This window comes from Artemia sp. Qi Xiang Cuo, chromosome 5, assembly GCF_049724085.1.
Source record: "Artemia sp. Qi Xiang Cuo chromosome 5, ASM4972408v1, whole genome shotgun sequence".
Lineage (NCBI taxonomy): Eukaryota > Metazoa > Arthropoda > Branchiopoda > Anostraca > Artemiidae > Artemia > Artemia sp. Qi Xiang Cuo.
The window spans coordinates 83,087,361-83,110,484 of record NC_142798.1 but is presented as its reverse complement, the minus strand read 5'-3'; the positions used below and the strand labels follow the sequence as shown (position 1 = coordinate 83,110,484).

Here is a 23,124-nt window from a genome sequence, read left to right as displayed (position 1 = left end):
CTGTATTGGTTACAAGTAGATTGTTAACTTACAAAATTGTAGCAGTTTGTAGCCATTACTATTTTCTTTTCCTACACCAAGTTTACCTAGGTTAGGATACCATATATCCCTGTTTCTACCAACCTTGGCGTTAAAATCTCCTAATAAAAAAAAACTTATTTCTACCCGGTACCCTGTCTATTTGCTCCTGTATCTGTAAGTAAAATTCGTCTGAGTTACTACTATTTCCGTCAGTGGGTTCTACAGGCGCATATACTACTATAACTGTCATAAAACAGTCATAACAATCATATAACACTGTCATATAACAGTCATAAAATGAGCGATTAGCATCTGCTATGAATGCCTTTCCAACCTAAATAGGACTTAACAGCTCCCCTATTCATTATGAGCCCTACTCCACGCACCATATCCTTCCTGTCTGAGTAAATACATTCTATATCACCTAAGTTCATGTTCCCTACCCCTGGAATTTGAGCTAAATATAAGCACTAAAATGTATGATCAAAATTTGAACTTCGGGCGAAACGTGAGCATGCAATTGGATGCTGGACCAGTCTAATTAAAAGTTATTGCTGTTCTGAATAAATAAAAATTATAAATCAAAATATAAGCTTACAAAGTTTAACTAATCGAAGTAACAAATAACTGGGTAAAAAACAGCTTTAAATGTCAAGATACCTGGGTTCTCGGACTCTGAGATTTTGGGTCTTCCTAGGATCTAATGGAGAAAGCACTAAGAACAAATCGGTGAAAACCAAACACCATTTGCAAATTATCTATAGTCTTTTGGGTTTGAACAGATATATTAGGATATTAATATCATAGTTGTAACAGACAGCATCAGAAATGGCTGCTAATCTCTGTCACATTTCCCTTGAATTTGTCAAAGTGGATAACAACAATGTAGCCCTTTTCTCAAGAGTTGGAATCGAGCAAGGACATGTGAAACACTAACTGCAACTGCTAACCAGTTTTGGCATAATTGTGCCAGCCCACCAGCTAATTCGGCTGATCACAGAAGATTGTGTCCTCTAACCAAAACCATATCTTCTTCTTCCATCAAAGGTTGGATAAAGCTCACATACAACTAGAATAGTAAAACTTGATGTTTGTCTAGTGCTTAGCTCTAACTTCCCACCGTATTTGGATTGGAGTCGTCTCCCCCCCCCCCCCACACACACACAAAGGTCGATCGGGACCAAAATGCAAAAGAGAACGACTAAGCTGTTAGTTATTACTTCAAACTAAGTTTAGTTGAATTCAGGCAATCTCTTTGGTAGATATTATGATGAATTGAATTAAGCGACCCTACATGTGTTGGATTGGTTCTAGATCCTCTTCCCTCCACCCCCAAAAGACCTAAGACGGACTAAATGTTAGCTATTGTCAAGTTTTTTTTAGATACTACAAAATCTTCTGGTAGACGTGCTGACGACAAAATTTTTATGGACCCCCCCCCCCCCTCCAGGTTAAATCAGATCACGACCCCATAGAGGTTCGCTGTGAAAAGTATACCTTACCCCCACTAGTTTGCGCAAGACATTAGTAAAAAAATATGTTATAGGTGTCCTGATTCTCATAACTAATGACACAGAGGTGTGATCGGCCTTGGAATCTTTAATGTTTAAAGTAGGACACTCTTTTGCTCTTCACTGACCAACCTATCATGTATCGACTAATACCCGTGCAAATCATGACGACAACAGAGTCATGCGATGAGCAGACTCTGTCCCCCACATTGTTCAGATTGGGGAAGAAGAAGGCAAGAAGGCAAGAGCGCTTGACGACCAAATTTAATCAAAATCCCCCAACTCGCTTTAGTAGGTGCCAAAATGACAAGAACATAAGGATCCTCGTCCCTCCAGTAAAGGTCAGAGCTGGCCTGAACCCCAAACATAAACGTCCTGGTAGATATCCTGATTACAAGAATGTGGAGCCCTTCCCCAATTCACCACAAAGATAGATTCAGATTCACCTAGGAGAGATACCCCCTGCTTTCTACAAGGTTTATTTGAGATCCCACAAAGTATTCTGGCAGATATCTTGATGACAAGAATTTAGAGACCATATAAAGGGCCATGTTAAGTTATTTGTTTTCCTTACTGCTTAGACGCTGCATATATATAGACGCTACCGAATCCGTTGATTTTTGAATCAAAATCAACTTGCCATCAATCCATGGCTAAGACAGTTGATAGTCTGAGTGAGAGGCAGAGCTGGCATAAGTATTTTTCAGGAATGTATAAAAAAGGTATATATATATATATATATATATATATATATATATATATATATATATATATATATATATATATATATATATATATATATATATATATATATATATATATATATATATATATATATATATATATATATATATATATATATATATATATATATATATATATATATATATATATATATATATATATATATATATATATATATATATAGAAAAAAAAACTACCTAACACTTAAACTTATTCAAAAATAGTCAAATCACATAAACAGTTGAGTCAGCGGTGAATCGTATAGCTTGCTGAGAGATCACATTTAAGCTCTCCATTCTAGGTCGATCACCTCAGCTGATGGATTAAAGATTCCATATAACGATAAGCGATAAACAATATTATTATTAAACGCCTTACACGGTCATGCCGATCAGTGGCAGTTCTTGTCATAATAAAAGATAAGGCACTAAACATATAAAATTAACAGCCATAGCCAATATCACAAAAATTAATATTTTGACTAGAAATATTACTGAGTCCAACTAAAACCCGAGACATTGAAATTTCCAACTAACTGAAAAAAAAAACAAAAAACGCCAAGTTCAAATTAAAGAAAAAAATTTTTAATAAGAGCTTCGTATTTTTCGACGCTCGGTGAGGGATAACATTTCCCACAAGAGTGATATATACCAGATTATGGGAGAGACAACAACATTAAAAATTTTTAACACAATAACTCGATAAAATGATCACTTGCATTTGACAACTTTTCAATAAGGAAAAGAGAGAATGTTACAGATAAATCCCTTAGCAATAACACTACTTTAAAAGGGACTTCCATCTATTTGCCGTGATTTATTCCACCATTGTTATCAGTGAAAGCTGAATGAAAAAGTTCCGACATTCTAATGACAAGCATTTGGTTGAGATCTGACCAGCTTTTTCGGTACATTCTCTGATAACACGGAATTAATTACCTATTCTTCTTCCTCCTTCTTCTCGCATAGGACCGATTGTACCAGGAAAACTGAAAGACCGAACTAGCAAAACTACTCTTCTTGCAAAGCTAGGTTTAGATTCAATAGCCCATTCTGGTAGATGTCAATTTGGCAAGAATTTAGAGACCTTCCCCCATATAGGCCAAAATGGACATTTACTAGTATTAAATAAAAAAAAACTTTCTTAAAAATAAGTTTTTCAAGGAAAAGTAAAGTCAATTTTAAACTTAAGCTCAGGAGATACAAATACCTGTTAAAATTCAAACTCAAAACGACCAGAAATTACTATTAAAGAATAAATGAAACCCAAAACGAATAAAAATTAAATAAACAATCATTGCAAAACACATACAACAAGTAATACTATAAATGAATAAATAGATCTTAAAGCGAGTAATGCTTAGATTGAATATAAAAATCAAGCTTAAAACGAAAAAATATATTTTGATATTAAAGTATAAATGAAACTTAAAACGAAAAGAAATTAAATAAACAATCAATGCCAACAAACATACAATATATATTAATGTAAATGAAAAAATAAATCTTAAAACGAGTGAAACTTAAATTGAATGTGCAAATCAAGTTTGAATCGAATAAAAATAACTACAAACAGGAGTTTGGGTATCGCCTCACTGCAGAAGCCTAAAACCTACTGCGCCATTGGCGCTTTACTGAAAACAATTCTGTCATTAATTAAGATTTTAGGGAATAAATATCAGCATATGTATATTAAATTGACAATGCACATTTTTTTTCCCAGTAAACTCATTTGAATTTTTTTTCATTAAAGTACAAATTATATTCTGGCTTTTAGAAAGCATAGGGGTTTTGAACCCTACTCACATTAATTTATGCTCGTTTTGAGTTTAACTCTAATATTTATTTTAATTTTTGTTCGTTTTGGGTTTCATTTATTTATTGATACTGATTTTGGGTAGCTGTATGCTTGGTAGATTATATGATAGTCCGGACGCCAGGTGTTGAAAGTGTGAATCATACCACGGCGGAATACGGCTGCTACGAGAATTAGTCTAAAATTGTCCTAAAATTAGTCCTAAATTGACCATGCGGATTCAAAAATACCAATGGCACTTGCTTGCGAGTGGTGGAACAATCCGAAACTTGACATTTTATTATATTTTGGAGTTTCATGCAATAAAATACATGTTCCACAAAGTTTGAGGTGCAGTTTTCCGCTCAAATAGAATTGCTTAGAAGCCATAGAACGTTTTCATAGCAAACCAGCACAATTAATTAGAAAAAATGGCGGAATTAAAAAAAATGGCAAAATTATACGAGTCTGGAAGCGTCTTGGAAAGCATACACAAAATCAAATTAAATATTATATATATAATGATATTAATTGTTGAGAGATATCTTGAACTGACGAATCCATCAGTTCAAGATTTTTTTTTTCACTGTAATTTTTATTTTCATTTTCAATGCTGTAAGAACTGGAAAATAATAAATTTATAATATACGAGTAATTCGTTTTCAGTGAAGCACCAATGACGCAGAAAGCTTGGGGTTTTTACAGTTAAAGAAGGGGGCAGTATCCAAATTTTGTTTGTAGTGAAACTATATTTGTCTTGACCAATCTTGGAAAGAACTAATCTATTAAACTGAATATTCGCTGCATAATGATATTAATTGCTGAAAACTCATCAGTTGAAAATTTTACTGTAATTTTAATATTTATTTTCAATATTAAGTAAAAAAGAAAACATTAGTAATATAATTCATTTTCAGTAAAGCGCCAATGACGCAGAAGGTTTTAGGCGCCTGCAGTGAGACCATATATAAACTCTTGTTAGTAGTTATTTTATTCGATTCGAGCTAGATTTGCTTAAGAACTTCAAGTCTCAACTATGTTCCGATATCTTTATTCATTTGCATTAATATTTTTTTCGTGTTTGTTTACATTAATCGTTTATTTAATTTATTTTCGTTTTAAGTTTCATTTATACTTTAATTACAAAATATTTTTTTTCATTTTAACCTTGATTTTCATATTCCATCCAAACATTACTCGCTTTAAAATCTGTTTATTCGTTCATGTTATTATTTTGTGTATGTTTTTTGCTGTGATTTTTTATTCATTTTTTCTTTATTTTGAGCTTCAATTATTATTTAATAGTAATTTCTTGTCGTGTTTTTTTTGTAATTTTACGGGTCATTGTTTCTCATTAGCCTAAGTTTAAAATGCCTTTACTTTGAAAAACTTATTTTTCGGAAAGTTTTTTTTTTAGTTAATTTTTGTTCGTTTTTGATGTGCAAAAAGTTTCAAGTTTTTATGGCATGGGGGGGGGGGGTTTGCTTACTGTCTGATTATTCTTGACTTTAAAAAACGGATCTAGAACTTTCAATTTATATCGAATGAGGCTTTTTTCAAAGTCAATACGATTATCTCTTTGATAAAAACCTTATATATGAACAATAGACAGCTTGCATAACTTATGGACAGCGATTGACAACAATGAATGGATTGAAAAAATAGCTCCAATAAGGGGGTTTAGACCATTTCACTTGCTGACACAAAGGGATCACGACTGTTTGGAATTGATCTTAATAGGATTTTGTGTGCCAAAGCAATTTTACATATATCACAGAGTATGTATTTTAACCTTATAATTGGATAATTATAATATATTTCTATGTGTTCTTCCCATAGAAAACCCCTTCCGATAAGTTATAAACCCCCCTTAATAAGTTATTTCCCAGGGTATAACTTACAACGCCTACCCCCGGGCCCTGGTTGGCTGTTTCGACACCGGAGTTTTTTGTTATCAGAACTTTGAACTAATTTAACAAAATATCTATCTCAAAAGTTTTACCTGATGCATTTAGGGCGTGGAGGAGTGGGGGAGGAGGGGGGCTGGTTACCCTCCAATCTCTTTTGACTCTTAAAAAGTGAACAAGAACTTTCAGTTTTCAATAAAATAAGCCCTACCTAAAGTTTATACAAGCATCCCTTCCATAAGAAATGATGGTAAGGACTCTGAGAATCCGTGGATTACAACCTTTGCTTAGAGGGCGCTGGGGAAGTTTTCGTCCCCAAAGACAAAATTTTCAGAACTTAAAAATACGTTTAATAAAATGGCTGTCTCATAATTCTGATGGGATGTATTTGGGGAAAAGGTGGGCGTAAGAAGGGGATTAGTTGCCCTCAAATTACTGTTGAATTCCAAAAAGGGCACTTGCCCTTTGAAATTACAATCGAATGAGCCTTCTTTGAAGTTTCTACAACAACCCCTTCTATAAAAATCTTATATGCCCCCAGGGCATAACTTAAAACCCTTGCCCTGAAAGTTGTGGGGGATTGTCCCCCTCAAAAAAATATTTTCTATCGGGAAATCAACTATGCTGAACGAAATGGCCAATCAAAATTTTGATTGGATGTGTTTGGGGGAATGATGGGCGTGGGACGGGGGGCTAGTTGCCCTCCAATCACTTTCGACTATTAAAAGGTCATTATACCTTTGAATTTCCAATCGAATGAGCCTTTTTTGAAGTTTCTACGACAACACCTTCTATAAAAACATTATATTCCTCCAGGTCATATCTTAAAACCCTTGCCCTGAAGGTTCTGGGGGAGTGTCCTCCTCAAAACATATAATATATCTGGAAATCAACTTCGCTGAACAAAATGGCTATCTCCAAATTTTGATTGGATGTGTTTGGGGAAATGATGGGCGTCGGGGGGGGGGGGCTAGTTGAACTCTAATCAATTTCGACTATTAAAAAGGGCACTATCCCTTTAATTTCCAATCGAATGAGCCTGTTTTGAAGTTTCTACGACAACGCCTTCTATAAAAACCTTATATGCCCTCAGGGCATAGCTTAAAACCCTTGCTCTGAGGATTGTGGGGAGTGTTCTCCTAAAAAATATATTTTCTATTTGGAAATCAAATACACTGAACAAATTGGCTATCTCAAAATTTCGATAGGATGTGTTTGGGGGAATAATGGGCATGGGGGGGGGGGCTAGTTGCCCACCAATCAGTGTCGACTATTAAAAAGGGCACTAGCTTTTTGAATTTCCAATCGGATGAGCCTTTTTTGAAGTTTCTCCGACAACACCTTCTATAAAAACCTTATATTCCCCCAGGGCAAGGCTGTATCCAGGGGGGGGGGGGATTACCCGGTTTGAACCCCCCCCCGAAATTTTTGACCGAGCCGAAAATCAGTCGAAATTTAGTAAAACCTAGGTAAAAATCAGTAAAATTAGTCGAAAACTGAGTCAAAAATTAGTACCCCCCCCCGAAAAAAAAAATCCTGGATCCGGCCTTGCCCCAGGGCATAACTTAAAACCCTTGCCCTGAGGGTTGTGGGGGAGTGTCCTCCTCAAAAATGTATTTTCTATCAGTATAGCAACTGTGCTGAACAAAATTACTATCAAAAAGTTTTGATGGGATGTGTTGGGGGGCCACATGGGCGTGGGGGGCGGAGGGGGCTAGTTTCACTCAAATCATTTTCGACTATTAAAAAGGGCACTATCCCTTTAATTTTCATTCGAATGAGCATGTTTTGAAGCTTCTACGACAACGCCTTCTATAAAAACCGTATATGCCCCCAGGGCATAACTTAAAACCCTTGCCCTGTGGGTTGTGGGGGAGTATCCTCCTCAAAAATATACTTTCTATCTGGAAATCAACTACGCTGAACAAAATGGCTATCTAAAAATTTTGATTTGTTTTGTTGGGGGTAAGGATGGGCGTGGGGGGGGGGGCTACTTGCCCTCCAATCGCTTTCGACTATTAAAAAGGGCACTAGAACTCTCGATTTCCAATCGAATGAGCCCCCATTGAAGCTTCTACGACGATCCCTTCCATATGAAGTGCCTCTGGAAAAAAATAAATAATAAATAATAAAACATTGGAGTCGCATGGCCTTTACTATAGGCAACGCTACAGCGTTGCCTCTGATAACTATGACACTTGTTTTTACTTCATAGCAATTTTGGTTGAGACCAAGTTTGATTTGGTAGATCAAAGGTCCAATCAGGCCTTCAAAAAGCATAACTAAAATACTAGTTATTATATCACACAAATTTTGATTTAGGTTCCTGGTAAATGTCCTGATAGTTATAATTTAGAAATCTATCAGCCGCCCTTCTTCCCTACAGAAAATAGATTGCGTTCCGACACCCGATAGGTACAAGTAGTACACGACATCTTCCTTTTTAAAATTTTGTTCAGATTTGACAATCCATACTGGTAGATGTGATTATCACAACATAATGATAATATATTCTCCCCTAACTTATAAGATGAAACGCAACTGGGCTTGTGACATTAACGTTCTGGGTTCAAGCTTTATATGCATAAAACTTCTGGAATACAAGAAAAAGAACTCGTTGCTGGAATCATAACCATGCAAAGAGTTATAGTCTGTACCAATCAGTATGGGATTACATTAATATTTGCCAACGAATTACATTACTAACACATATACATGAGCCAAAGCACCAGCTTACCTTGGCAGCGTTCCAAATGGTATCCTTCAGGATCTTTATCCTTCGATTGTACTTCTAATAAAGTCATGATCCTATCAAGCACTCCATGGATCACCTCGAATCCCGACGTTTTATCATAGTTGATAGCACAAAGACGCCTCTCGTTCCTTGCACCTACGTCTGAAAAATAAATAGATAAAATATAGGCTGCCCTCTACTTTTCCGTTCGTGAAATGTGTTTGGATGTCGCTCGCTGCTCTGGTCATCTACTAGCCCGCTGAAACATTTGCACGATTCATCTTCAACTGTGATCCAAGTGCTAAAGGCTGGAAACATCATCTGCGGTCGGCAGATAACCAGGGGCATCGACCCCACTGAATCTGCAACTCTCATCCTGGACTGGTCAGTCTGGAGATCAGTAACGGCAGTGACTTGTGATTCCTTCTACGCTAGCGACACTGCCGAGCAAAAGCTTTAAGTCAAGTAAGTAAGTCATTTATTATTATGCTGGCCTATAAACCATCAAATTGAAAAGGCATTTTCGAATTGTTTCAGGTGTTTTATTTTAATATTTGCAAAGAGTTTATTAAATCCCATCATTTTTAAATTATTGGCCAAGATTTTCGTAAGATTTTCGTATTTCTTTTCCAATGTCCTTGCGTATTTTTTTTATTCTTTTTAATATATTTTACTATTAGAAATATGAGATTATTCAAAAGGTCAGGGCCGCCTTAAAGGGAAGGCCCATGAAATAATTCAGTGGTATAATTTTATTGACATTTAATCGTTTCTTCAACCAATTTTTACCAAGTATGTAACTTGAATTAAAAATTGAGTAACCGCCGGAAGAAATTTTTTTTTCAGAAAATTGTATACAATTATATAAAGGGCAAGAAAATTGCTTGAAAATGATAACCATCGTTAAAAGTAGAACAGTTACAAGGCTATACTTTTCAACACTTGATTTACTATGGAACGAACACTACTTTATTTTATTCTGTCGGGTAGCATTGTACTGTTAGTGGCACTAACAATTTTTAACTCCACTTAAACCTGTATACAAGCCTTGAAGATCCGCTTTTGCTCTGTTTCCTATTTCCTTTGGAATTGGCAAAAAGAAAGATTCTTAGCTGAGATTTGGCTAAAAGAAAGAGCTTTTTAAATTCTGTTTTGGGGAACGAAAATTATGGCAAACCTAATTTAATATTTTAGTGGATTTCATTTGGTTTACTGAAATTTATGCATATTTAAACATATGAAAACCAAAAAGACCTATAGGCTACATTTCTTCAGAAAACCATGCAGCTAAAGTTCGACTGCTTGTCCCACTTTTTTAAGAACGACTCCTTAAACACAAGGGCGTTTTAATTAGAATTGTATGGTTTTTTATAAGTCCTAAAATCTTTAGCGTGAATAGAAATGTCTTGACGAGGGGGCAACCCCTTCATCTGCGGATTAATTTATAATCGTTTTTGGTTTAATGTTGCTCATTACTTTCAGTTGAAAAAAAACTTTTTTTTTATTTTAATATCACAAGCTAGGAAAACAAATCTTTATGAGATACACTATTTTGAAAATATCAAGGGTGAAAATACCAGAAAAAATTTATAGTAGCTCTGCTCTAATTGATATAAGTTCTGATTCGCTGCATAGGTAGGTCAGGTTGGATTCAAAAAGTGGGCCTGTGGCCTCGAGGCTCCCCCCTCCCCTTTCGGGTGCCTTTCCGTCCCGACTTTTTGGCAGAGAAGTATTAGTGTTTCACTTGATGCAATCCCGTAAAGATATTTAATCCGAATCAATGAAGAGAAAAAGTGGGCCATTGGCCTATCGACCGACCTAACCCTCCTACTACTAAGTTTTTAAAGACCTTGTTTGAAGCAGAATCGTGCAACAATTTTCTCGATCTGTATAGCTTGGACCAAAGTGATCCAGTGGCCCTTCTAACAACCTTTCCCCCATATCTTGCCACCAGTATTTTATTAAAAAGGTAGAAATCCTGCACCGTACTTGAACCAAAATCACAAGTATTTTCAATAAGTATTATTAAAAAGCACAACAAAGGCCTATGGCCCTTCAATACCACCCCCTTCTCCTGTTTTTTCAGAGAGGCAGATAGGTTGTACCTTGTCTGAAGTAGGATCATGCAGAGATTTTCAGCCTACACTGTAAGTCCATAGCTCATCCAAAATACCCCTCCACACTCTTCCCCGATCCTTCAACAGGAAGGCAGCCATGTTACAGCTTGTTTAAACCAGTGGTGTCAATTCACGAAAATCTAAGCGGGGGGGGGGGAATATATTTTTCAATGTGAAGACGGGAGAAAATCGTCGTTTTTATTCAATTTTTCCAATAAAAATACCAAAAACACATTCAATTTGTACGATAAAAGGATCAAAATAGGGGCACAGTTTTTCAACACTTCTACTCCACCCTTGTCAGGTTATTCGTAAACAGGTAGGCATGTTACGCCTTGTGCGAACCAAAATAATAAAAATAATATAGATTCGTATAACTGAAAAAAAAAAGTTTGGGACACTGACCCTTCAACACTCAGAGTCTTTCCTTTTTTTGTAGAAAAGCCGAAATTTTGTACTTTTTTTTTAATAGAATTACTTTAGAATTTTTAATCTAAATTGATAGAGGCAAAAAGTGGGCCCATGGCTCACCAATTTTCCCCGCTAACTTACTTGCATAAGGGTGCAAGGCCTCTTCACATCATAGGCCTCTTCAATACACCCGCCAACCTTTTACCGCACAGTTAAGTATGTTGCACCATGTTTGGACCAGAGTCATTCAAGGATTGTAATCTATATTACTAAAGAACGAAATTGGGGTTTCCTCCCTCCACCCCCTTCCTCATGTGTTCACTAGCATTCTATGAGAAAGATAGGTATGTTGCTTCTTTTGTAAAGCAGAATCATGCAAGGATTTTCAATCTGTATTTCATTAGGCACAAATTGAGCCCCTTTCCCCTTATAGCCCCTTCCCACGTCCCTTGTATTGCGAATTAATAACAGTTGCCCCCTCAATATAGCCACACCCAGCCATTAAGGCGAAAAGTAGACATATTTTATCGCACTTAAATCAAAAATATGCAATTATTCAAATTATTTTTACGCTGCAAGCAATCCGACACAAAAGGAGGCCCTTGGTCCTTCAAAAACCTCTCCCATCTTTCCTCCCATCTCACTACCAGCCTTTTAGCTGAAAATTAGGCATTTTGCACCCTATTTGAAGAAGTATACACAATTTTTTTCTGCCTGTATGACAGGAGGAACAAATTCGGCCCTTGGCCCCTACATGACAGCCACCCCCATCATCACCTTTTTCTCAGAGAGGCAGGGAAGGGTTTTTGTTTCAATCGTCATGAAACTTATGGGTATGTACCTTGGGTCAATGGAATATGAGAAGGATGATATACGGAGGAGTACCTCCAATCCGCTTGAAACTTACGGGCCAAGTGATTTGGGGCCAAGACAACAGAGCGAATAAATTTTCAGAGGTGTCTACCATTTCTGAGTCACTTACTGCCATCTACATCGAAATGTGCATGTTTGCTATACATTCGCAGGGAGTATACCTATAGCCAATGAGACGTTTTAGAGCCCAGACACTAGCTGGCTTCCAAGTTTCACTGTTTAGGAATTCCTCCTCTATCGCAAAGATCGTGAGCAAAAACCATTAAGCTAGTTCATCTTCATTTTCCAGGGGTTACATATTTTTTTTAATTGGTCTACACTTTTATTTATATCCAATGCTTTTACAATAGGAAAATTAGACTTCATGCAAGCAATTACGCAATAATAATGGTGCAACACAACGAAGTAGATTCGCAATTACTAGTAAAAAGCTTATGTGGGAATCCGTTGGTGACTGACACAAAATAAGATCATTTTTACCATCAGAAAAGATCAATATGTGGTATGTTCTGAGGCAGAGTAACGTAGCTTTAGCCTGTTCAAGCAGAAATTTTAACAATGACGGCGATAGTGTGCGTTAGGTATTATGTTTTGGGGCAAATTAATAAAGCACTAGTTTGTATAGATGATACATTTTTAAAACTAATAAAATTGATTGGGTGTCAGGATATAGGAAATAAACATACAGCGTATTGTGAGACTAGCTTTAAGGAGCATGCCATTATTACAATTTTTTTAGAAGAAAAAAATTATTTAGACATATGCTACCGTTTTTGAGGTATTGAGAGGCTGTTAACCACGCCATTTAATTAATGGCAAAAATATAAAGAACATGAGGTATTAAAAGCGTTTCTCGTTTTTGTGAGGTAGACGTGATGGACGATCATATGGATGAGTTAACTCTTCAGTAGAAAACCAGGCAAATTTTTCAAATATTTTTCATTTGAATGACGTCACAAATACTCGGTACAGATATAAATAAATTATGCTGAAAATGAGTGCCCGCACTAAATATTTCAAAAAGCTCAAAACAAGTTTATTTCTTTTATCAACGTAAAAAAGCTAAATAATGAGAAAACCGCCGTTTTTGGGTAAAAGTTTTATTTGCGGAAACAAAATCAATATAAAAATTTTACGCGTCGAAATAGGCAAAGAATTGGTTTAAAAAAGTGGAGGAGGCATAACTCAGAGTCATTTTTACAGAAGTCAGAAATGAGTCATGGATTTTAGAAGGTCTATCCTGTTTTGTCTCCAAGCTTTGAGACCAAATTGAAACACATTGAATAGGTGGTGGGGGGGGGGGCAAAACAACTTTTCTCCGATCCTTACAAGGGTATACACTACAATTTTATTCATTTTTATGCCTGTCACCCAACCCATGTTAGTTCATAAATATATAAGAAAATAAAACCTTTTTTTGGGTCCTTTAAAATGACATCAGAGATTTCGAACAGCTTCAATGGCAGTGGCATGTGTTGATTGGCATTAATCGTTTTCAAAACTCCAGGCAGCAGAGTCGTTCTACCAACTTGAAACTCAACTGTTTTAGGATTGGCTATATGGATAGCTGGCTGGGATTCAATTTGATGGCGCAGTTTCTCAGTGATATCACTATGAGAACACTAGAAAATATTTAGAAAGTATAGATGAATAAGTTGGAATAAGATGAATAAGAACAAGGATTTTTGTTCGGGGGAGGAGCAACAATTAAACAATATTTGTTAATAATTTAAAAAGGAAGCGCCCAGTAACTCCAGAAAACTTAGGATTGAGAAGGGGTGCGCCCCGACCCCCCCCCCCCCGTCCCCGCTCCTGCATACGTCCCTGACACCCAAGTAACTGTGATTTCTAAACGGGATGACATGGAATTGGTGTCCATGTAAAAGCAAAATAAATCAGGAAATATAAACTATGCAAGACCCAGGCAGTAAAGAAAAGTGAACAACACAGAAATCCTCCGCCGCTATTTAATATTAAATAAAAAAAACAAACAAGTTTTTTAAACTGAAAGTAAGGAGCAGCATTAAAACTTAAAACGAACAGAAATTATTACGTATATGAAAGGGGTTGCCTCCTCCTCGAGACCTCGCTCTTTACGTTAAAGGTTTTTAGTACTTTTGAAAAAAGCTTCTTGTTGTTCCAATTAAACGAACATAGTGTTTCAGAAGCCGTTCTAAAAGAGTTGGGACAAAATTCAAACTTTAGCGCAAAAAGCGAGGCCAGTTAATATTGATTCCGAAATTTTAGTCAGACATTCCCGTTTGATAGCTGCAAAGTGAGTTTCGGATTTTTACTTGCTTTGCATTGAATGTTACGCATTGCGGCAGAAAAATTACATTAGCTTTTACACCAGGGGATTAAATATACGTATGTACAATTAGGGTCGTATCCAGAATTTTTGTTCGGGGATATTTTTTTCTGGGAGGGTCTTAAAAAAAAAAAAAAACTTCAGAAAACGCATCACAAAACAAGTTTTAATGCATTTTCCTTACGTTTTTATGAGTCAGACAAACATTTTAGGGTGGAGGGGTTAAACGTTCTAACTCATCCCCTGAATATGATCTTTTATTCATTTATTATTTGCTCAATAAGATTGTTTGCAATAATGTAAATATTCGTCTTCCGGTGTGGAAAAACGACCTAGATGGGTTACGACCTCAGGAAATTTATTTATAATCTTAATTTGGGAAAAAAAATCATATGAATGAGATAACAAATAACAAGACATCCAATATCCAAATGGTTTTAATTTCTACAGCAAATAAAATAAAATTAAATTAAAGTTGTTTTGGGAAAGATATTAAAAATTAAACGCTTTTTTTCACCGAGCGGAGCTCGGTCTCGTGGTACTTTATCGGACAAAATTTCGGATGAAATTAAATTTTTAATTTAATTAAAAATTTAACTGAACCTGAGGTACGTCATTCTCGCGGTTTAATGTTATCCACAGACGCTTAACGTGCTTCAAATGAAGTAGAAGCGTCCATGATATATTTGTCCAAATTAAATCGTTGAATGAAAAGTAGCGCCCACTAGTAGCTTAAAATCCTTATTTTTGCTTTAATATTGCATAATAAAGTTGATATACATGACCTTTGACTTGGGGCACGACCATATAATAGACAGCGCGCTGCGCTGCCTAAGTAAAGAACGATGTGGGCACAATGTGTTTTTTCTCCACCCGGGCACTTCGTATCGAAGGAGTTGTCGTAGAAACTTCGAAAAGGGCTCATTCGATTGGAAATTGGAGTGCCCTTTTTAATAGTCGAAAATGATTGGAGGGCAACTAGCCCCGCCCCCCCCCTCCCCCGCCAATCATTCCCCCAAACACATCCAATAAAAATTTTGAGATAGCCATTTGGTTCAGCGTAGTTGATTTCCAGAAAAGAAAATATGTTTTTTAGGAGGACACTCCCCCAAAACCCCCAGGGCAAGGGTTTTAAGTTATGCCCTGGGGGCATAAAGGTTTTTATAGAAAGCGTTGTCGTAGAAACTTCAAAACAGGCTAGCACCATTCAAAGGGATAGCACCCTACTTAATAGTCGAAAGTGATTGGAGGGCAACTAGCCCCTCCCAGGCCCATCATTCCCCCAAACACATCCAATCAAAATTTTGAGATAGCCATATTGTTAAGCGTAGTTGTTTTCCAGATAGAAAATATATTTTTGAGGAGGACACTCCCCCACACCCTTCAGGGCAAGGGTTTTAAGTAATGCCCTGGGAGCATATAAGGTTTTTATAGAAGGCTTTGTCGTAGAAACTTCAAAACAGGCTCATTTGATTGGAAATTCAAAGGGCTAGTACTCTTTTTAATAGTCGAAATTGGTTGGAGGGCAACTAGCCCCCTCCCACGCCCATCATTCCCCCAAACAGATCCAATCAAATTTTGAGATAGCCATTTTGTTCAGCGTAGTTGTTTTCCAGATAGAAAATGTGTTTTTGAGGAGGACACTCCCTCACAACCCTCAAGGCAAGGGTTGTAAGTTATGTCCTAGGGGCTTATAAGGTTTTTATAGAACGCGTTATCATAGAAACTTCAAAAAGGGCTCATTTGATTAGAAATTGAAATGACTTGTGCCCTTTTTGATAGTCGAAAATAATTGGAAGGCAACTAACACCCCTTCCACGCCGACCATTTCCCCAAACACATCCAATCAAAATTTTGAGATAGCCATTTTGTTCAACGTACATTAATGTTCTGGAAGTTAGGTTTTTTAGGATGACAACCTCCTCACAGCTCTCAGGACAAGGGTTGTAAGTTATGCCCTGGGGCCATATAAAGTTTTTATAGAACGCGTTATCATAGAAACTTCAAAAAGGGCTCATTTGATTAGAAATTGAAATGTCTTGTGCCCTTTTTAATAGTCGAAAGTAATTGGAAGGCAACTAACACCCCTTCCACGCCCACCATTTCCCCAAACACATCCAATCAAAATTTTGAGATAGCCATTTTGTTCCACGCGGTTAAAGTTCAGGAAATTATACCTTTGAGCAGGACTCTCCCCCCACAGTCTTCAGAGCAAGGAGTTATGCCCTGGGGGCATACAAGTTTTTATTGAAATCTCTATCGTAGAAACTTGAAAAAGGGCTCATTCAATTGGAAATTCAAAGGTCTAGTGCCCTTTTTAATAGTCGAAAATGATTTCGGGGCAACAAGCCTCCCTCTCTCGCCCACCATTTTCCCAAACACGTCCAATCAAAATTTTGAAATAGCCATTTTGTTCAGTGTAGTTGATTTCCAGATAGAAATTTTGTTTTTGAGAAGGACACTCCCCCACAGCCCTCAGGGCAAGGGCTGTAAGTTATGCCCTAGAGACTTATAAGGCTTTTACTGAACGCGTCGTCGTAGAAACTTCAAAAATGACTCATTCAATTGGAAGGCAACAAATACCCCTTCCACGCCCACCATTTCCCCAAACATATCCGATCAAAATTTCTTGATAGCCATTTTGTTCCACGAAGTTTAAAGTTCAGGAAATTATACCTTTGAGCAGGACACTCTCCCCATAGTCTTCAGGGCAAGGGTTATAAGTTATGGCCTGGGGGCATATAAGGTTTTTGTTGAAATGGGCAACTAACGCCCACTATTTCACGCCCACCATTTCCCCAAACACGTCTAATCAAAATTTTGATATATCCATTTTGTTCAACGTAGTCGAAAGTTCTGGAAATTAGGTCATTAGGATAAAAACCCCATCAGAGATTTCAGTGCAAGGGATGTAATTTTTACCCTGGGGGCATATATGGTTTATATAGAAAGTTGTTGTAGAAATTTCAAAAGGGGCTCATTTGATTGGAAATTGAAATTGCCCCTTTTTAATAGTTGAAAGTGAGTGGAGAGCAATTAACCCCCCTCTCACACCCGCCATTTCCCCAAACACATTCAATCAAAGCTTAGAGATAGCCATTTTTTCAAAGTAGTTGAAAGTTCTGGAAATTATGCATTAAAGGAGGAAAAACCCCTCACAGTCCCCAGGGCAAAGGTTGTCAGCCATGCCAAGGAGTCGTATAAGGTTTTTAATGATAGAGTTGTCGTAAAAACTTCAAAAGGTGCTCATTCAATTTAAAATTGAGTGATAGTGCCCTTTTTAATAGTTGAAAGTGATTGGACGGTAACTAACCCCTATCTCACGCCCTCCATTCCCCCAAACACATTCAATCAAAATTTTCAGATAGCCATTTTGTTCAACGTAGTAGAAAGCTCTGGAAATTATGTCTGTGAGGATCACAACCCCCCCCCCCGCCCTCAGGGCGAGAGTTGTAAGTTACCCCCTGGAGGCATATAAGGTTTTTATTGAAAGCGTTGTCGTAGAAACTTCAAAAGGGCTCCTTTGTTTGGAAATTGAGAGGGATAGTGTCTTTTTTAATAGTTGGAACTGATTAGAGAGAGACTAACGCCTCTCTCACGTCCACCATTTCCCCACACACATCCAATAAAAATTTTGAGGTAGCCATTTTGTGTAACGTAGTTGAAAGTTCTGGAAATTAGGTCTTAGAGGATGACAACCACCCTCACAGCCCTTAGGGTAAGAGTTGTAATTTATGCCTGGGGCCATATAAGGTGTTTATAGGAAGTGTTGTCGTAGAAACTCAAAAAAGGCCTAGTGCCCTTTTTAATAGTCGAAAATAATTGGAAGGCTCGACATTTTTATGGTAAAGATCGATGAGGATATAATGTATTCTTTTTTTGATGTTGTTGTTGTTTAGACCAGGGCACTTTGTATCAAAGGAGCTGTCGAAAAAACTTCGAAAAGGGCTCATTCGCTTAAAAATAGAAAGGGCTGATGCCCTTTTTAATAGTCGAAAGTGATTGGAGTGAAACTAATCCCCCTCCCACGCTCACCCTCCCCTTTGACTTTATGTTTAAAAAATAAATGTTGCCATAATATTAAATCAAAATGTACTGTGTTAATGCTAATTCCCAATAAGGCATCTCAGCAGTATCCCAAGAACGACTGAGGGTATTATGTTCAAACTTTTGGGGCTGCTTCTGCTCTTAAAATTTAACCAAATCAAAATAGTGTGAGTATATCCAAGCTATCAAAGAAAGTAAACAGATTTTTTTGCAAATGGTATCAAGTTTTCCATTTCAGGTCAATTAGAGGAGGTATGAAACTAAATTAATCACTAATATTTGTGTCTAGATTTTTAAGAGGGTGTATGTTGTAAAAATTGCTGAAAATTATTCTCCAGCATACAAATAGCAGGCCAAACTATAAATTCTTAAAAAACGAAAAGATTTAAAGCATTATTTTCTTTTTCTCTGAAAAGATTATGGCAATACAAAACGAAAAGAAATTAATTAAAAAAACTTTTGCCACAAAATAAATTTTTCAAAGAAAAGTAAAGAACAAAGAAAAGTAAAGAAAAAGTAAAGAAAATTACAACAAATAACCGAGTCAAACTAAAAACGAATAGAAATTAACATAAGTTGGGCTAAAAACCCCTATGCCTTCCCAAGGCCAGAACATAATTTGCACTTTACTGAAAAAAATATAAATGTTTTTACTTTTATAACTTTAATAATCAAATAATAATAACATTTTGATTACTATATATCAGTATATGTATATTAAACTGACAATGCACATTCATTTGTATTTTTTTCAGTAAAGTGCAAATTATGTTCTGGCCTTGGGAAGGCATAGGGGTTTTGAGCCCAACTTATGTTAATTGTTCAAGCCTGAGGACTAACGTTGTCTTGCTCTTCTTTTCGAAATAATTAAGCAAGAAAAACTGGTTTTAATTTTGATAAAGCAGTGAATAAATACAAAAAAATAAACACCTGATTAAACAAAACACACTATAAATATTTCGACCCCACGTCCGGCAGCCTTTCTCAACGGAAAAAAGGGACAAAATGAAACAAAAAATGTTCTTTATTTAAACTTAACTTACATCGAAATACAACATACTAAACACACGAAAAGAAAGAAAAAACAAAAAAAAAGAATTATAAATTAATAAGTAGCAATCAAAACTCACAAAATAAATAACACTTCCATGCACTGGCGTATAAACAAAATCGAATGTCTGTAATGATACACTCGTCTCCTCACAATGTATAAATGGAAATATATTAAATAACACTTCCATGTACTAGCGTATAAACAAAATCGAATGTCTATAATGATTAAATAAAAAAAACAAGTTTTTTAAACTGAAAGTAAGGAGCAACATTAAAACTTAAAACGAACAGAAATTATTCCGTATATGAAAGGGATTGTCCCCTCCTCAACGCCTCGCTCTTTACGCTAAAGTCTTGACTCTTTTTCACAACTCTATTTTTTAAAACAATAAAAAACTTAGCGTAAAGAGCGACGTGTTGAGGAGGGGACAGCCCCTTTCATATACGGAATAGTTTCAGTTCGTTTTAAGTTTTAATGTCGCTCCTTACTTTCAGTTTAAAAAACTTGTTTTTTTTATTTAATTTTTGATCGTTTTTTAGTTAATGCAGCTTTTATTTGCATAAAAATTTTACTTTTCTTTTGCTAAGTGGATGTCTTTACAAATTAACTTACGTAACTAACTTCTATATTCCTATATTTTTCTTCTGGCAAAAAATACAAAGTTGCAGATTTTTGCATATATGAGCTTGAAACCTATGTAATAGGGTTTTCTGATACGCTGAATCTGACGGTGTGATTTTCATTAAAATTCTTTAACTTGTAGGGGATATTTCCCCCCTCTTTAAAAAATCGAGTAAATTTTCTCAGGTTCGTAGCCTTTGATGAGTAATACTAAACTTAATAAAATTTACATGTTTAGAATCAGCATTATAAACACATTCTTTTGATACATTTATTGACATCAAAATTCCGTTTTTAAAAGTTTCGATTACTATTGAGCCGTATCGCTTGTTTTTTTATTGTTTTTTTTTTTTTTACGTATATGTTATTACGTATATGAGGGGGTTCTCCCCTGAGTCAATACCACGCTCTTTACGTTAAAAGTTAAAAAAAATTTTTAATTCACAAACCCCTGAATCACAAAGGCCGTTTAATTAGAATAAATAGCTCTTTTGAAAGCACTAGAAAAAACTGTAGCGTAAAGAGCGAGGTATTGACTTGGGGAGAACCCCCTCACTTACGTTATAATTTCTGTTCGTTTTAAGTTCTAATATTCCTTCTTACATTTCAGTTGAAAAAACTTGATTTTTTTAGTTCAATTTCTGATCGTATTTTAAATAATGCTTGGAAATCCGGCGCCCCCTTCATAGAAATGTCCCTTACCCCAAAGAAACATCCTCCACGGAAATATTCTTCAGAGTAACCCCCTCCTCTAGCCCCCCCCTCCAGAAAAAATCCTTCCTGAAAATGGTTGTATACTTCCCAATAACCAATAAATAATGCTGGCAAGTCCGGCACCCCCTTCATGGCAATTTCCCTTCCCCCATGACAACTTCCTTCATGAACAGATCCTCCAACATAACCCCCGACCCCCCCATACCAACCCCAACGCCCAAAAAAAACACCATTAAAAATCATTAAAAATACGCAAAAACCAAAATAAAATTTAAAAATTGGTAAATTTAAAAAAATTTATCCCAACCTCAGGGAACTTAGGGGGATTAATTCATCCTAAAAGACATATTTATCATATTTTAGACCATGCTGAACAAAATGGCTATCTCAAAATTTTGATCGGGTGACTTTGGGAAAAAAATAAGCGTGGGAGGGGGCCTAGTTGCCCTCCATTTTTTTTGGTCACTTAAAAAGGGCACTAGAACTTTTAATTTCCGTTCCAATGAGCCCTCCCACGATATTCTAGGGCCACTGGGTCGATACGATCACCCCTGGGGAAAAAAAAACAAACAAACAAAAAAACAAATAAACCCGCAACTGTGATCTTTCTTCTGGCCAAAAATTCAAAAGTCCACATTTTTGTAGATATGAGCTTAATGACTCTACGATAGTGTTCTCTGATACTCCGAACAATATGGTTTGATTTTCAGTAAGGTTCGATAGCTTTTAGGGCGTCTTATCCTCTTTTTTTGAAAATCGGCCAAATATTCTCAGGCGTGTAACTTTTGATGGGTAGCACTAAACTTGATGAAAGTTATATATTTGAAATCAGCATTAAAACCTGATTCTTTTGATATATCTATTGGTATCAAAAACCCGTTTTCTAGAGTTTCGGTTACCATTGAGCCAGGTCGCTCCTTACTTACAGTTCGTTACCACGAACTGTTTGATACACTCGTCTCCTCACACACGTCTCCGGACGTGGGGCCGAAATATTCGGAGTGTTTGTTTAATAAAGTGTTTATTTTGTTGTATTTATTCACTGCTTTATTAAAGTTAAAACCCGTTATTTCTTGCTTAATTTTCGTAAATGGAAAAGCAGTGTAGTCTAAGAAATTATTTGCTCTTGTTTTCCCTCAACAAGTCCTGACCTTTCGTCTTTATATCCTAACCTTTTCCTGATAAATAGCAGATATAATCCTTATGACTGCTTGGATACATTCTTTTGATTTGGTTCAACACCGCCTCAAGCATTCCGTGAATCTTACATCTTAATATCCTTAGTCGTGCCCAAAATGTTACAGATACGTCCTTTTGACAACCTGGAAGCAATTAGTGTCTTTCAATTTCGTTCAATATCCCCACCAATATGCCAAAAAATTTCAATGTAATGCCATTAACTGTTCCTTATAAATTGCAGATATGCCCTTTATACAATCTGAATATATGGAAGCCACGGTAATGAGTGGTAGGGAAGCATGAATTAGAGACTTAGGGGGTTTGACAGGTATAGGAAGACGTACTTTATGTTTTACAGAGGATTTGTAAACATACAATTGTAAAACTTAATCAAACATTAATAAGTTGGAAAAAAGTGGTTCGCTGTAATGCAATCTTAATGAAACAATAGTAATTTCTAGAATTACAATAAAAGAAAAGTCAAGACAGTTAAGGAAAGAAGAAAGGAAAAGTTAGGGCTATGGAATGGAAGGTGAGACATTTTATGAAGGATGGATGACAAGCAGCCAAAAATAGTCTCCATGTATTTAAATTTGCATTCATTTGAATGGTATCTAGACATCTAACCTTTCTAAAAAAAAAAAAACTATTTCGTATATGAGGGCGGGGGGGGGACACCTCCTATCTCTTTACATTTATGGTGTAGTTTATAGGAAACATATATGGTGTATGTTATAGTAAATCGAAGACTGGCAGGATCAATACAAGATACTAGGGTATATAGGAGTGCTGTTATTGATGTTAAAAGTAAAGATCACCATCTCGGGTTAATTTAAAGCTGAAAAATCGGAAGGCTACCTACTTCCCGGGACGTTAGGATGCTAGTAGACTCAAGGAGGAGACTGTGATAGAAACTTTCCAGGACCAGTTGAATACTAAACTTAAGAGTTTAAAATTTGAGAATGTGGAAGATGGTTGGAATAATTTTAGAAAAATAATTTGTAAAGTTGCTGAAGGTGTATTAGGGAAGAAAGCTGGAACTTAAGCTAAGAATATTAGTGAAAAAGCTTTAAGTTTAATATAAAGGAG

The 23,124-nt window shown here is 36.1% G+C and overlaps 1 protein-coding gene across 1 annotated transcript in view; it reads right to left on the bottom strand.

Moving 5' to 3' along the window:
- The window catches only part of beta-PheRS (phenylalanine--tRNA ligase beta subunit), a 110,885-nt gene that overhangs the window by 2,642 nt on the left and 85,119 nt on the right, over positions 1 to 23,124 (bottom strand). The window contains exons 11-12 of the mRNA XM_089089045.1: positions 13,524 to 13,734; positions 8,715 to 8,873 (exon numbers count right to left, since the gene is read on the bottom strand). Coding sequence (XP_088945171.1) covers positions 8,715 to 8,873; positions 13,524 to 13,734 — 370 coding nt within the window. The remainder of the gene's footprint in view (positions 1 to 8,714; positions 8,874 to 13,523; positions 13,735 to 23,124) is intronic.